This window comes from Python bivittatus, unplaced genomic scaffold (assembly GCF_059951505.1).
Source record: "Python bivittatus isolate LINGU-HERP-01145 unplaced genomic scaffold, Pbiv_v1 ctg000020_np1212, whole genome shotgun sequence".
Classification (NCBI taxonomy): Eukaryota; Metazoa; Chordata; class Lepidosauria; order Squamata; family Pythonidae; genus Python; species Python bivittatus.
In genome coordinates, this window is record NW_028277030.1 from 57,917,842 (window position 1) to 57,933,285 (window position 15,444).

At 34.7% G+C, this 15,444-nt stretch overlaps 1 protein-coding gene across 1 annotated transcript in view; it reads left to right on the top strand.

Annotated features, from left to right (window-relative positions):
• The window catches only part of CRYBG1 (crystallin beta-gamma domain containing 1), a 42,481-nt gene extending 27,040 nt beyond the window's left edge, over positions 1–15,441 (top strand). The window contains exons 13-21 of the mRNA XM_025164897.2: positions 582–708; positions 836–868; positions 1,126–1,235; positions 2,018–2,147; positions 4,336–4,475; positions 5,682–5,805; positions 6,791–6,949; positions 9,055–9,217; positions 11,880–15,441. Coding sequence (XP_025020665.1) covers positions 582–708; positions 836–868; positions 1,126–1,235; positions 2,018–2,147; positions 4,336–4,475; positions 5,682–5,805; positions 6,791–6,949; positions 9,055–9,217; positions 11,880–11,968 — 1,075 coding nt within the window. The 3' untranslated portion in view covers positions 11,969–15,441. The remainder of the gene's footprint in view (positions 1–581; positions 709–835; positions 869–1,125; positions 1,236–2,017; positions 2,148–4,335; positions 4,476–5,681; positions 5,806–6,790; positions 6,950–9,054; positions 9,218–11,879) is intronic.
• Positions 15,442–15,444: the final 3 nt, after the last annotated feature.

A 15,444-nucleotide genomic window follows, 5' to 3' on the forward strand; every position in this document is an offset into this window, starting at 1 on the left:
TTCTTCATCCCTTTTACATAGCTCATGTGTATGAATATGTTGAGGTAAAACTTGGAGAATTGGGAGGCGGGGGATTGGTGTTCAACATAGGAAAACTTTGCTAAAGGAACATATATATTATTTCATATGTATACAATGAAAAATAGCTTTAACTTCATTACTGACATTTCAATCCTGAAACTGAATTAAGTTCAACAGGGGGAGGGGGAGGAGAATAGGATTGCATCCTCAAATTGAATAACTCTAGGAAAAAGTATAAAGGTTTCCTAAAGTATATGTACAAGTGGCAGAGTACAAACAAAGCAGTTTCCTAAAAGTCCTGCATGGAAGTAGGCATTCAGTCCTTTTTTTAATCTGAGTTATTTGTTAATTGGACTGAAGAAAATTATGTCCAGAGGCAAACCATGTCCCCTCAGAAAACCTAGGTATACAAGTATATCATACTGTTCCTTTATCGACTTTTTCTATCCTTAGGTTGTTAAATTGGGCAATGATATTGGCATTTACAAGCATGTAATATTAAAAGTTTACAATGTAAAGTTCCACTAAAATCCTAGTAAAATATAATTGACATTTTTCAGGTGGGTGGCTTATGAAAACGCTGACTTTACAGGAGAACAGTATATTCTTGATAAAGGAATGTACCCCAACTATGAGGCTTGGGGAGCAAAGAGTAGTAAAATATCTTCAGTTCAACCCATACGTTTGGTAAGAAGATTCCTTCTTTTTAAAAAAAAAAAACAAATTTTTAAAATGTTTTTCCTCATTCACTAATTATTATAATTTTTTCTGGTATCATTTCTGTTTATTATTCTTTGTTCTCCATATTTTTTAGGATATCATCAATGATCGTATGGGAAAATTTAAGGTAAAATAACCAAATATTTTGCATAGCCAATATAGAATGGACACTGAATCAGAAGTACAGTATAGTGACATAAGAAAAGCGAAGAATTGAGATGTGGGGAGAGTTGCTGGCAGAGTTTGCAGAGCGTAAACATAATCCGGGTAGTAGAATCTTTTTTCAGCAAAAAAAGATACCTGAAACTTATTTGTATTAAGAGAGACAAGAATGATTATGCCCGGATGTATTGTTAATCTATATTATCTGCGTTATCTTTAAAGGTCCAGTTATTTTCAGAACCAGAGTTCCAAGGCAGCAGTCAAATATTTGAGAAAGATGTTTCTCAAATTGAGGTATTTCCTGTTAAATCTTCAAAGGTATTATCTGGCAGGTGAGTGAAAAGTTATTTTGATGTATTCTGGTCAACAAGCTATTACGAAAGTGAATTTCTGAAAGAGGCACAAAGGGAGGTCATCTAGACTCAGTGAATGGGCTGGATGGATACATACTTTGATGCTGACACATGAAACCACTTCAGGCCAGTGGGTGTTTATGTACAACTAAAACTATGCTGAGTTTCCTATATTTTTTGTTTTTAAAAAGTTAACATTTACCTAAGATGAATGACAGAGGGATGTGTCCAAAAGTACAGTGAAATATGTTTTAATTTACATTGTTTTCCATAAGAATAAATAAGCCTTTGTTGTGCTTTGTATTTGAAGGGAAAAATGTGATTCAGAGGACCTGTCAGAAACACTTTAAACCATCTACTTTTCTCAGGATTCCAAGAAAGAGTGCAGTTCTTTTAAGGTGCTCCAGATCTCATTTCTTCCACCAGATCCAAAGCATTGCCCAGCCCTGAAAACAAGTTGTTTGAATTATTTCTCTTACATTTTAGATGTAAGAGAAATAATTACATCTGCATTCTCTTTGAATTAAGTACATGAAGGAAAATGGTTCAAGATTTTGTAAATTGTACTATTTCATATTGGTGTTCTTAAAAATATAATTTCTGTCTCTAGACTTCACCAAGGAAACAATGAATATAATATAAATAATGAATAGAAATGCCAAGTAGTTGCTGCATTTGGCCCAGCAGTCTTGTCAGCAATTTTTCAATCTTGAAATTATTTAAAATCGATCTGACATTCTTACTTTCCTTTTTTCTTGTAGTTGGATTGCATATGATAAGGAAAATTTCTCTGGGAATCAGTATGTATTAGAAGAAGGAGCCTATCCTGATCTATCTGCAATGGGTTGCCTACCCCAAACATGCTTGAAGTCTTTACAAGTTGTAAATGTTGTAAGTTTTAAAAAAGGAGCTTTATAGCCAAGTAGATTAGAAAAGGGTAAAGCTTCAAAATATATTCTAAATGGTTTATGTGGGGCATAGGAGGGAAAACATGTAAGTTATAATCCTAAATAATAACTTCTTTTTAGTGCAGACCAATGTCTCTGATTCTGGGTACTTTTAAATATTACAGAGTGAGATTGTTAATTTATTTAGAAAGTTATTCTATCACTCAGTCAAAGCAATTTAAAAAATAGAGTTAATTGTTTTATAACCCAGTCTTCTTTTTCAGAGTTGACTTTGTGACTAAAACCTGGTCTGGTTTTTAATATATGCCTCCCAGAATCCTTTGGGATGATGTGGCTTATAAATAGTGTAAAATAAAAACAAATAAATAAAAATGTAAAACAAAAAAGTATCTCATTGTGCTCAATTACTTGAAGTAATTTTCACCCTAGACCAACTCTTAGTACTAGAGTTGAATTAGAAGAAAAGAGCTTCAAGTGAAAGTGTGCAGTGAGGTCAGTAGAGAAGAGAAGGTCCTTTTCTACTAAGTCCTCTTTGAGTACAGAAATAGAAACTGAACTTCCAGCTTTGTGTGATCAGGCTGGAGGCATTCATATACCTATATCTCTATATATGCACACACACATACGGGGCAAAGCTTTCCTAGTGGGATGAGATGAAATGGAGCAAAAGATACCCTCACGTTGCAGCATAGTTGACTGATTTATTATCTAGCACAATATGAGAAGACTGCAGCATTGTCAAGTTACCTTGACAGTACAGAAGACATCACTAAATTGAACTGCATAGTGCCATAATGTTTTCTTGATTACAATATCTGAGCCGCCCAGAGTCACCCGTGGGGGAGATGGGCGGGATACAAGCCGAATAAATAAATAAATAAGTAAGTAAGTAAGTAAGTTACCTGAATGCCTGGAATAATACAGGAAAGGAAAATAAAGAGGTTCTACAAAGTTGGGAGAGAAAGATCATTATGTGGGTATTAACTGCCAGGATAAACATGGCTGGAATTTCAACATGTTTACACCCCTAGTTTTTCTTAGATGAACATTTAAGCCACCTCTAGAAGATAATCCTACTGAAAGTGCCACTTGAAAAGTGCATTAATTTGTCCCTGAAGAATCCAAACAAGTCTGTTTTGCATTTGAAAAGAATTGTACCCATTTGTCAACAATAAATTCCACCCCAAAGCAAAGACTTAGTTTTAGCGTTAGGGTAGCTTGAACTTGCACTTAAAGGTGCTCCTGTTGCTAAATTATTTTATCTGTTTCAGTACAGTTGTTCAGGCATAAAAATGATTTTTCACCAAACAATGCATCTGGTGTTTATTATAGAATTAAAGGGATATGTAGAGAGAGTAAAGCTACTTTATTCCCATTCCTATCTGTGATTATTAAAACAGAAAGCAGAGTAAAACTATTTATACACAAATGTAAATGAACATAATGAAAAAAAAATCTATTTTATATGGTTCAGGGCAGCAGATACTTGCTGCAGAAAGCCAGTTGTATAATACATAAAATTGGCTCCTTGCAAATGAAGGAAATGAATCACTAAAGTCCACCAAGAATCACCAAGTACAACAAATCTGGAGAGTACCTGCTTGTAGAAGGCTGGTCTATATCATTTGGAGAATTGGATGGTTTTATTAGTAATTCTTATTCAGAGAAAAAAGGTCTTTTGGAACTCTAATATTGTGGAACTAGCAGTAAAGGACTATAATATTCCAATTGCCAATAAGCCTGTTTGCAAGGGAATTCTGCAAAGCCAGCTATTGCTGACTCATGAAAGTGTCAGCCAAGAATGGAAGGTGTGGTTGTAAGTCATCACCTTGCTTCTCCTCCTTGTTTTCCTTCCACACCCGGAATACCTTTTCAGTGAACAAAGTCCTTTATTCTAGACTTTACCATCTAGACAGTTTTGTGTGATGCAATTAATTTGAAAAGCTAAATGTTTTACTTAAATAAATTAATTAGGGGACTTAAAGCCTGTTGAGATGTCAAGACTTATTCCTGGGGACTGAACAACTCCCAAAATGTATTTTTTCAGATCAGAAAAAAAAATGGAAGTAGCCCATAGTATTTCATGTATATCACTTTATCTATCTAGAATATTATTACTATAATTCCCTGCTATCAAAACAATAACTTAAGACCTTCCTTTTTAAAAACAGGAGCTTTCTGAGCCAGTCATAACCCTTTTTGAAAAAGAAAACTTCAGAGGAAAGAAATTGAAATTTACTACAGAAATGGTTAATCTCCAGCTTCTTGGCTACAATCCGCATATTGCTTCAATAGAAGTCCATGGTGGCATGTAAGTTACTGTTTGAACTTGAGCATTTATTATTTGTGGAATTTAAATAGGATTTCCTGTAATGCATGCTTTAATGTAACGTTTCTCTTGTCTATGAAAATATATATACCTGTCTTTTTGTCAAGCTAGGCACAGACAAAAAGTTTTTGTATTTACCTAAGGAACTAAGACCAAAAGAACTTTTTCTTAGATGTTTATATTACAGAAAATGGTAGAATTGTGTTTGGTGTTTCTAATATAATGTCAGAAAAGTAATCCTTAGGTTCACACAATTGATCTGATTCTTGCCAGGGATTTGCTAAAGATAGATATTATGTCCCACTGTCCACTGTGCGGGTTGTGCCATTTTTTAAAAACAGCTAAGCATAGTTTCTTTGTATTTTGAATGCTTTTTTAAAGAAAAAGACAGTGCACATGTCTACATCTTGCTCCCTTAATCTGCGTGTAGGGAGAAATTAGCAAGCATTTGCTTCATCTTGCAAATGTAACTTGGAGAGACGGGACACACTGTAGCATGTTCAGTTCCAGAATAGAAACCATCTCCATTAAACTCCTTCAGTTGGTAGAACAGAAAAAGGTCAATAGACTTCTTTAAACATTCTCCAAATCTATTCCAGAGAACTTCAGAAAGTCTGCATAACTAATTTGGGGGATCAGAGACTGCAGGAGGAAAGTCTGTTCACCCAACATTAGATGTAACTCATTCTTGATAAATGGGTTGATTTTCAAGCCAATTTCAAGTCTTAAACCATGCTTCAAGGATTCAGGCATAATAGTCATTTAGGTGTTAATGTCTGCTCCTACAGATTCTCTGGAAATTAATGTCATGAATCAGTATAAAAGCATGTTACTGTACAAATGAGAGAGGCTAGAACAAAGACAGTTTCCTGTTTCTTGGTGACACCACCTTCTTTTCTATGAGCCCATTAAATATTAGTTGGTATATTGGCTTTGTTAGATTCAAACACATGAAGCCATTATTTAATGCAAAATAGACATAAAATATCCAGCGCAGACCTTGGAACAACTCTCATGGAATGTCATGTGATATATACTGTCAAGTATAATAATATACTTGATATTGATTCCAAAATCTAATGGATAACTATGAAGCTTCATGCTATTATGAACCTTTTTAAAGGAGCATTTTTCTTAAGCGAAAGCATTATTTTATGGATATTGTTAGTAAAATATAGTTTGTTTCAGATGGATTATTTATGAACATCATAATTATAAAGGACGTCAGATTTTACTAACGCCTAAAAAAATACCAAACTGGCAGGAGGCAAGTGGCTACCACAAAATTGGTTCTCTAAGACCTTTACTACAGGTAAGAGACTACAGCCCACTCTGGGATATCAAAGCTTGTTATGAAGTCTTTATCATTCTATCTGAACTACTTCATTCAACTTATCTCCCAGTATTCAGTCTCTTTGTCTTAATATTCTACCTGAATACCATTTGAATCATATGATACAAATCATGTGATTTTATCTTCTATGAATATAGATGAGCTGCAGAAAGGTCTATGGTATGTGGAACTTTAAAATGGTGGTTTTCATTCTACCATTCAGTCTGGTTCAAAATTCTATCTCTGAATCAAAAAGCATACTATAGGTGCCTTTCACATGTAAGCATTGTATAAAGTCACCAGTGAGTCTATGACCATGAATATTATTCCACTTCTTATTTTGAGGTTTTAGAAGTATCTTTTAATATTTATATTGAATGCTGTAATCACACATTTCTTGCTCCCAGTAATTTTTTCTAATAAAAAATAGCAAATGACTTAATCATTTAATTAAGATTAAGCAAATCTTAATCCCTTAAAGATTTGTTTAGTTCTCCAATTTTGGGTAGTACTTTTGAGACATCATGCCATGTTTCTTCTCTTTTGCAAAATTCATACTTTCTTGCTCCAAAAATGTAAGAGGCATGATTATTTACTTAAATTGTCTCAACTATTTAATAGGTTTCATTTTACTTCCTTATGAAAAACCTAAATATTTAACATGAAAGTCTGCTTCATAAAAGTTACTTAGGTATCAAATCTAGGTAGGAAAAGTCATGCTTTCAATGCATATATTATCAGTCACGTATAAGGAATATGTGCTGTTAATCTGCATGTTATTTCTTAATAAGAAATAAAACAAAAATGTCTAGTAAAATTAATATTCATAATGTAGGTACAAATGTGCACATATATTTTAGTTACATTTCCTTCAGTAATACTATCATTAGTTTAAAAGAAAAGGGAGAATGCTAAACCTTGAAGGTATTTTTATTATGGTTAAACAGCACTAGTTATGTTACAGAAACAAGTGTACTTCAGACTCAGAAACAAAGAGTCGGGAAAGTTCATGTCAGCTGATGGGAATATTGATGACTTGAATCTTCTGAGGATACAAGCTATGGAAGACAATGAATCTGAAGAGCAGGTCTGGGTTTATCAAGATGGATTCATCAAGTGTAGGGTAAGGTTCTGTATGAAACATTTCTTGCCATGGAATACAATTCAGCATATTTAATATACTTTCCATAAGACAAACAGAAAACAGGTATTGCTTCCCACAGGAAAAAAAAAAAGAAGTAATTGAAAGGAGTCCACCCTGTTTCTCTTTTTGTTTATTTATTTAGTAGTTTGTGACCAACAAGTTCCTTTTTGTTATTCTTCAGCTATTTCTGTCATTTGTTTTCATAACAGTTAAGTGTCTTCTGCTTATTAATTAGGGCTAGCACCATGATTCACTAGGCCAGTGCCTCCAGCAGATGCCTCTCCTTTACCAAGCTAAAAACTCAACCTGCATTACATGCCATTACTGCCAATTACCCCTCCTTCTAGATATGCTTATCCAGCAGTATTGCATTTGGAGAGGCTAAGTTGGCAGTAGCTGGGTTGGTTCCCTCTAAAACTGTTATCTGCTGGGTAAGCAAATAGGGAAGGAGATGAAAAGCAGCAGCTGGTTTGGAGGCAGTGCCCTGTGGGGCTCGGCAATGGCCAAGTAATTATCCCAGAAGACTCAGTCATGACCAGAGGACCTTGGTGGCTGTCTCAATAGGTTTGGGTGCTGATGCCCAATCTACTAGTCTCATGTTTTTTTAAAAAATAAGATGTTATTCTGGTTATGTGGTTCCATAACAATTCTTGAAATTAAAAACAAAAAAAAATGGACTGTATGTTTCCCCCTTCATTAATGTATTTGTTTACATTAGTTAGCAGTTGAACTTTAGATTCATAGCTCTATTTCTTGAGCATCTGTCTTCAAGTAGTAGCAAGATGATTGAAAAATATGAGTTAAGGTAGAGGATACTATTTAATTATTTATTTTGTCTTGTCTGGCTAACTTGATTAGGATTCTGAGCCTTTCAGAAAGGCAAATTTGACCCATAGCTATTAACAGTGAAACACAGAATTGTCTGTTAAATTGTAAAAACAGCGTTTGAGACTATAAATAATGTGCAGTTACTAATTTATTTATATAGTTATTTATGGTTAGAGGCCGAAACCAGTTGCACTTCTTGATTCCCAGTTCTTCAGAACACAGTTTGCAATTCTTGAATCAAATTACAAACTTCCATCATACATCAAGGTTTTCAATTTAATTGTCAGTTAAATCTGAGCAATTGATTTAGAAATTGAGTTGCAGCCTTCTACAATCTTCATGTTTAATGGTGTACAGATGCTTTAACAACAAATGCAGTGAAATAGCCAAATGACAAGCTATGTATTGCTCTCTTGTTTACAGTTGTGTAACACCTCCCAAAGCATTCTTCCAAAGGGAGAGATTTCTCAACTATATTGGTTATCACCCTGTGAACCTGTCTCAGAGCAGAATGGGTTCCTCCTTTTCAAGAGCATGTTTGAACATGGACAGATCAGGAGCTGTGGGTTACAACAGACTGAAAAAGTGAAGGCATTGATTTTAATGTCCCACTTAAAACAACATAAAGGGGTTTTCAGTATTTTCCCTTCTGATATTTAGTAACAATTGTTACATGGCTTTGATTTCTGAACATTTGAGCACATTCTTGCTGGAATTCTTGCAATTAGTCCTTAGCAAAATTGGGAAGAGGCCATTCCTTAGTGTTGAAACACAACCTCATGGAATTTCCTATTAAAAGAGGCAACTAGGCTGAAAAAAAAGCAAAAATTTTTGGAGATAGAATAGGCATTATTATAGTAGCTCTAAAGTTGTGTGTGTTTAAACAGAAGCTAAGGCCTATTGCTTACTTGCAATTTAACTATGCTTAGCAATTTGTATTAGTGAGAAGATAATTTATATTAACTGAATTATAAATATAATATACCTTATTTTGAATGCCAGGTAACTGGATAATTTTATTTTTTTAAATACTGTGAATGCTTGCAGCAATCTAGAAAGATTTCCTGTGTAACAAATCAATTATTTAAGTAATGATGAAGCTGAAAACTTTAAATACAGTACTGGAAATCTTTTTGGCATGAATAAATTTCCAAGTGATAAACAGAAATGTCTACTTCATATCCAAACATATGACCAATTACTTGTATGATAGTGTGAACCAGGCTCTAATTGATGCTATCTATTTCCTTGCACAGCTGGCAGAAGATTTCTGCTTAACAATTGTAGGAAATTTGATCACCCCTGGTACAAAGCTGGGTCTAGCCCTTCAGCAAAATGAGGAAAAGCAAAACTGGAGTATTAATCCAGATGGCAAGATTTACAGCAAAATGAAACCACATTTAGTACTAGATATTAAAGGTAAGAACTTTTTGGTGCTAAGTTATGAACTTCATTTGATTAATGAAAATGAATTTTCATATGGTAAATCTCAAAAATAAGTTCCTCACTTTAGATGATGTAACAACTATGCTAAAACTCCATTTATAATCCAATGTTTAAATAATTTATATATAGCAGAGTAGTTAGAATAATTCAGTCACCTTGAATTATTTATGAATATGAATAATATGAATATTTGTTTTATGAATTAAAATAAATGGAAATAAAATTAAACTACAGAATATAGTAATATTTTAAAAATCAGCAATTACAAAGTGGGAAAACTAAAAGAAAGCCATAATGGTCCCAAAGGAAAAACATACCCAGTACTTAACAAAAGGGAAGGGTTTAAATAGTGTTTTCCAAATCCAAGAGAATGTTCTAAAATAAGGGGCACTGTTGCTTTTTGTTGACATTGTGATTTGATTGTACATAATAAGGCTTTTTCTTCTGAAACTGCACTTTCTAAAATGAAGAAGCAGTCGAAAAGAGGCAGCTTTTGAACCCTTATATCTAATGCAAAGTGATGAGATGTTCATTTTGTAGAGTATAAGTTCAAGTAAGTAAATGTAAGGGACCAAGTGTTAATCAGTTAATCATGTAAGCATTTACATGAACATCTCTCAGAAAAAGACTCTTGAGAAACAATACCTATCCCTATAGGAGAACAACTTTACCTTATAGCAAGTCTGATTCAACTCTGAACATTGGAATAGAGGTAGAAGTACAAAATCATTCTAGCAAGTCTTTCAGGACTATTAGCCGTAAATGTAATGATTCATTATTTGTATCAAAGCCCCTTTGTGCATTACTGTTTCCGTTATTAATCTAAAAAACAGGGTATGTAGTGACTCCTTAAAGTTTAAAGGACAAGCATTAATCAGGACATAAATTCCTATTCTAGCATACAAGTTTGCAGTTCATAATGTGGATAAATGTGCCCTCTGGAGGATACAAGAGGTAACAGTAACAGCATGACCCTAGGTACATCTACCTAGGAGTCGGTCCCAATAGTTTCATGGATTTTAGGCCCAGGTTGTTACATATAGGATTGCAGGAACTAGTTATGTTTCATAGAACTAATCTGCATAACAATACTTTAAGCTTTCATATACTAATAATAGATCACTAGCCATGTATAACAAGTATTTCAGGAAACGGATCAATAAATGGAACTATTCCAAGACTTTTAATTTTATACCTCACACTTTTACCAACTTGTACTTTCCAAAATGGCTCCTTGCCAATTAAAATTTTACAGGTAAGCTTGTGGAGAATTTTTAATAAACAGCATTGATAACAATTTTTCTTTATCTATATGCTTCCATGAAATATACCAAAATGTTTCTAAAGCTTCCATATGTTTAATATGTAAGGAATGGATTTATTTGTTTTTCAGCCATGAAGTACTTTTGCCATCTGTCCTGAAAGTACAAGACAGATAGCATGCATACATACATACATATATACATATATACATACATACCTGTTTTTAGTTAAAGAAGAAACAGGCCTTATCTTTGTACCTGGGTGTAAAAGTATGCACTTGCATCCAGCGGAGCTACACACTAATTCTCTTAACCAGAAAACATTTGTAAGAAAAACATTTTCGGATCATAGATAATTAAGACTGGCAAATGGTTATATGAGTTCAACCATGGTTTGGGGTGTACAGGCAGTCCCCAGGTTAAGAATGTCCGAGTTACGGACAACTCATATTTACGAACAGGCTGCCTATAACTAAAAATGGTGGCGGCGTTCTCCTTCCTGGAGCCGATGAACTGCTGAAGCCATGCAATGTTTTCATGAACCATTGAAGCTGCACATTTTTAATATACAGCCTGTTTTCAATGGTTCATGAAAACATTGCGTGGCTTCAGCAGTTCATCGGCTCCAGGAAGGAGAACACCATCCACCATTTTTAGTAACAGGCAGCCTGTTTGTAAGTACAAGTTTCGATTTACATACAAATTCGAGTTAAAGACTGGCTTAGGAATGGAACTCATTCTTAACCTGGGACTACCTATATAATCTATAAATGTTACAAAGTCAGTTTGATGAAGCTGAAGACACTGGGGCCTCAATGGGAAACTGCCTGAGATACCAGTATATCCAGGCTTATGTTCCATGAGGGAAGGTAGGTGGGATGGACATTTAATAAACAAATAAATGGTATACTAAAATTAGCTACAAAGTATTTGCTATACACACAACTCCAGTAGTTCTTTTGATCCACCCCTAGTAGTAACTAAGTTTCTTTTAACACTAAGAAATGGCATTCCTATGTTCTAAAGCAGACTTCTAAATTTGGAGGCCCCAACTAAAACCTAAAATATTTGCTGGATAACTAAACACTTGTAATAATATATCTGTTGAGTTATATTACGCTGTGTTACGTGATTTTGAAATACCTTTGTAAAACAAGACAAATGCAGAAAATATTTATATGGCAGCCAATCAAAAGAATGAAATACAGTGAAAGTATATTTCTGAAGTATTTCTTTTGAAGCAAAAGTATCATCATAGAAAAAGGGAGCAAACAGAGAAATTGGAGTGGAACTTGTAGGACATCTGAAATGTACAATCCAAAGATAAATCGTAATAATCTGACTAAATTGAAACTCATTTTTTTTCATTTTAGGGGGAAAACAGTATGATCAAAATCACCTAATTCTCAGTACAGTCAGTGAAGACAAACCAACACAGTGCTGGGAACCACTGATTGTTTAAAAGGCACAGATTGAGATGTAACCCAATACTTGAAAAGTGATATAGACAGTGGTTCTCCAACTAGCTTGATCATTTGAAGAAATAATAAATTAATATACGATCATCACTGCATCCAAGAGTAGTCCTGTATGGATGTCATGTCACCTAATTTCTATTACGTTTGTTAACTCTGCCCCATTTCATTCTTTTGCTCAAGCCCACTGCCCTCCATGCTCTGCAGGGGGGCAGGCCAAACCAGAAGTGAGGAAGCTGCTAAATACAGAGCTTACATGGCTAGCATGAGCTCCCTGCTTCAGATTCTCTCTTCTAACTCTTTGGGTGGAACACAAGAAAGATGACAGGTCTGGCATCCTCAGCCCTACTCTCTTTTGTCACACGAATGAAATTGTGTAAGAGTGTGTGTTACAGATATTCTGGGTTAAAAGCAAATCATATTTCTTTTCCGTCCTTTTCTTATTACAAACATTAAGATGCATCACAAGCAGCTATTTTATATCACTGAGACTACTAACACTTGAATATGCAATTCTAAATGTACAAATAAACCTTTTAAATGTTTTGATGCTCCAGGCTTAGTGCTAAAACAGAATTTACTATTGTACTGGAATATTTTGTAGTGAAAACTCATTGATAACTATTCCAACATCACCCCCCCCTCCAAAATTAGCTATTTATGTAAAATCTAAATTGTTTCAAATGATTTTAAAATAAATGAAATTGTGATAAATGAATGCTTTAATGCCTAACCAACATTTGCTGCTGAGCTTTTCATCTGTTAAAATTGCCGATTATCTGCGTTGCTACCTTATTTTACACAGTTTGCAAGTATTATCTTTGTACATGGCAAGTATGCTCCTTCTATATTCTTAAATGATTTCTTTTAAAATCTGTAACAAATTATATGTGAATTGGGTAGCACAATTCTTGGTTTTTAACCAGCTGCATTGAGAAATGATCCCCTATGTCTTTGCTTTAAACTTTCTCTGGTACATAAGTTTTCTATTTCTGATTCCGTATTCAAGTAATTTCAGTGTTCATTAAGATTAGTTTTCCCCTGCTTTACACCCCATATTTGCATTCACATCCTCTAGTGCTATGCTGACCATTAACATGAAAGATTGTGGTCTCAAGGCTTGAACTCAGAAAAATCTACTCTGAATACCAGAATAATTCAAGTAGTTTCTTGAAGATCAATTATTTTAATGTTAAACCTGGCTGTACTTGCCCACAATTGCTTCTACAGTATAGCAAACCCTACTTTTAAAATAAAAAAATAGTGTATATGTAATAGTTGAATTTCAAAATATTTACCTGGCAGGTGAAGATTCTGCCAAAAACATTTGTAATATTTTCATCACTAGTGGGAAAGCTATCATACATTACTACTGAATAGAACACTGTTAATAAATCCCCATTTCTTCAGGAAGTCTAATCCAGCTGCTGCATTTTCCAAGGAAATTAGCAGTCAAAATAACCCCTGCATCAGTAACTCTCACTGTTCTTCCCAGTTCTATTACTCTATTATTTTTGCTCTTTCTGCTACCATGTTCACAAACCACTTGTAAATTGCTTATTGCCAGCAACTATCTTGGGGCATTGCCAGATGTTGCTTGAAGCCCATACAGGAAGCTAATTGAGTCCCCCCCCACACACACACACACAATAATCAACAGCATTGCACAAAATCTGTCACTGCAGCAGGAGGTAGCCAAGCCTGGTGCATTGGAAAGTGCCTGGCTATGCCACACTGACAAATCTGTAGGGGCTCAATTAGCTTCCCACACAGATCTGAAGCCATATCTAGCAATGCCCTTAGGCTGCTCAGTCAAATGTCATGAAAATCTATAAGGATTTAACGGTGCTGCACTGATTTGTTTGGAAACCAGTATTGTGTTAATTTGCCATTGTTTATTAGGAAGTTATAATACTCGGTCCAAATGTTAAAGTGTTTACTTTGACCCCAATCTGCTGTATAACTCTGCAACAGTTAGCCATTAGCTGCTATATTTTTCTGGTGATATTTTAAAACTGCTCCTTATATCCATGATACAGAAAATATTTTAGGGTGTGGTATTTGCAGAAAATGTCTTTGTGTCCAAACCCTTGTATAAACATATGAATTTTACAAATAAATATTATTTAGATGAAATCAGTTTTGTTTCAAAGATATACTAAGAATTCTGACAAAATGGTCATCAATGTAGCAGCTGCTGCTATGCGGAATTCCAGCCATTCATTCTAAAGGTAATACACATGGTAATCATAAAATTGTAGAGTCCTTGGGATTCTCTGAGTTTGGTTTTCTTGCAAACGTTTCATTACCCAACTAGGTAACATCTTCAGTGCTAGAAGGGAGTGGGGTTTACTCTCTGTTTATATACAGTAGCTTGATCTGTCAGTGTTGGAGGCAGTGTTTTTTTTTTCCTTGGTAGTTCCTAGATTAGGCTGTTGTTTACTGCTTGTTTGTCTGGTGTTAATCCTGGTGTTAATTCCTGTTAATCTGGGTGTTGATTGCTGGCAAGGAGCTGTTCTGGTCTTTTTGTTTTCTTTTTATTGTCTCTTTTGAATGGTATGTAAATGTTGTTTACATTTATGTGCCTATGTGGCTGACTTGCCTGAATACCAAGCTTCCAGGAATTCCCTCAGGTTTTTGGATGTAATTTGGTCTAAGATGCTGACAGTTTCCCAGTTGAAACTATGGTTGTGTCTGTCCATGTGTCCTGGAAGCTTGGTATATTCCCTTCTAGCACTGAAGATGTTACCTAGTTGGGTAATGAAACATCTGCAAGAAAACAACCAAGCTCAGAGAACCCCGAGGACTCTACCGTTCAACCCTGAGCTACATATATTCTCTTCTACTGGAATCACAAAAATGATTACAAATAGAGAATCCATGGTACAGATGAACAAAGAAGCACATTTCAATTACCATGAACAACCATCATTTTACACACACCCCACATAAACTATCCGAACAGAATTCCCACCAAAGATTAAATCAGCAGGATGGACCAACCAATATGTCTCTCATATGTTTACAGGTACATGTACGTATTTCCCACAATTCCCACCCTGTAAGTGTCACTAATAATCATAGAACTAGGAGACTAATATACCTAAACACTTCTAAAGCTGCCAACGTTTTCAACTACATATAACTGCTGCCCAATGCAGCCATTCTACAAATACTTCTAAAGTTCCCCTACAACTTCATACTAATGCATGGTAAAGAATCACCTATTTATAGTTTCTGCACCCCCCCCCCCACTATTATTTAATAGCAATAAGGAACTGCGCAAAACCATTCTCTGAGTTTCAGTTGGGAAATGTTAAAAAGGGTAGATAGAAAGTGGTGTACTTCCAAAGAAAGTTAATTTCCTGTTTTGAAATAGGAATTCCTACGGCTGGGTAACAAAATATTTGTAGTATAGGAATTTCTAAGGAAACTAGTAATTTTTATAAAGAAATTTCACATA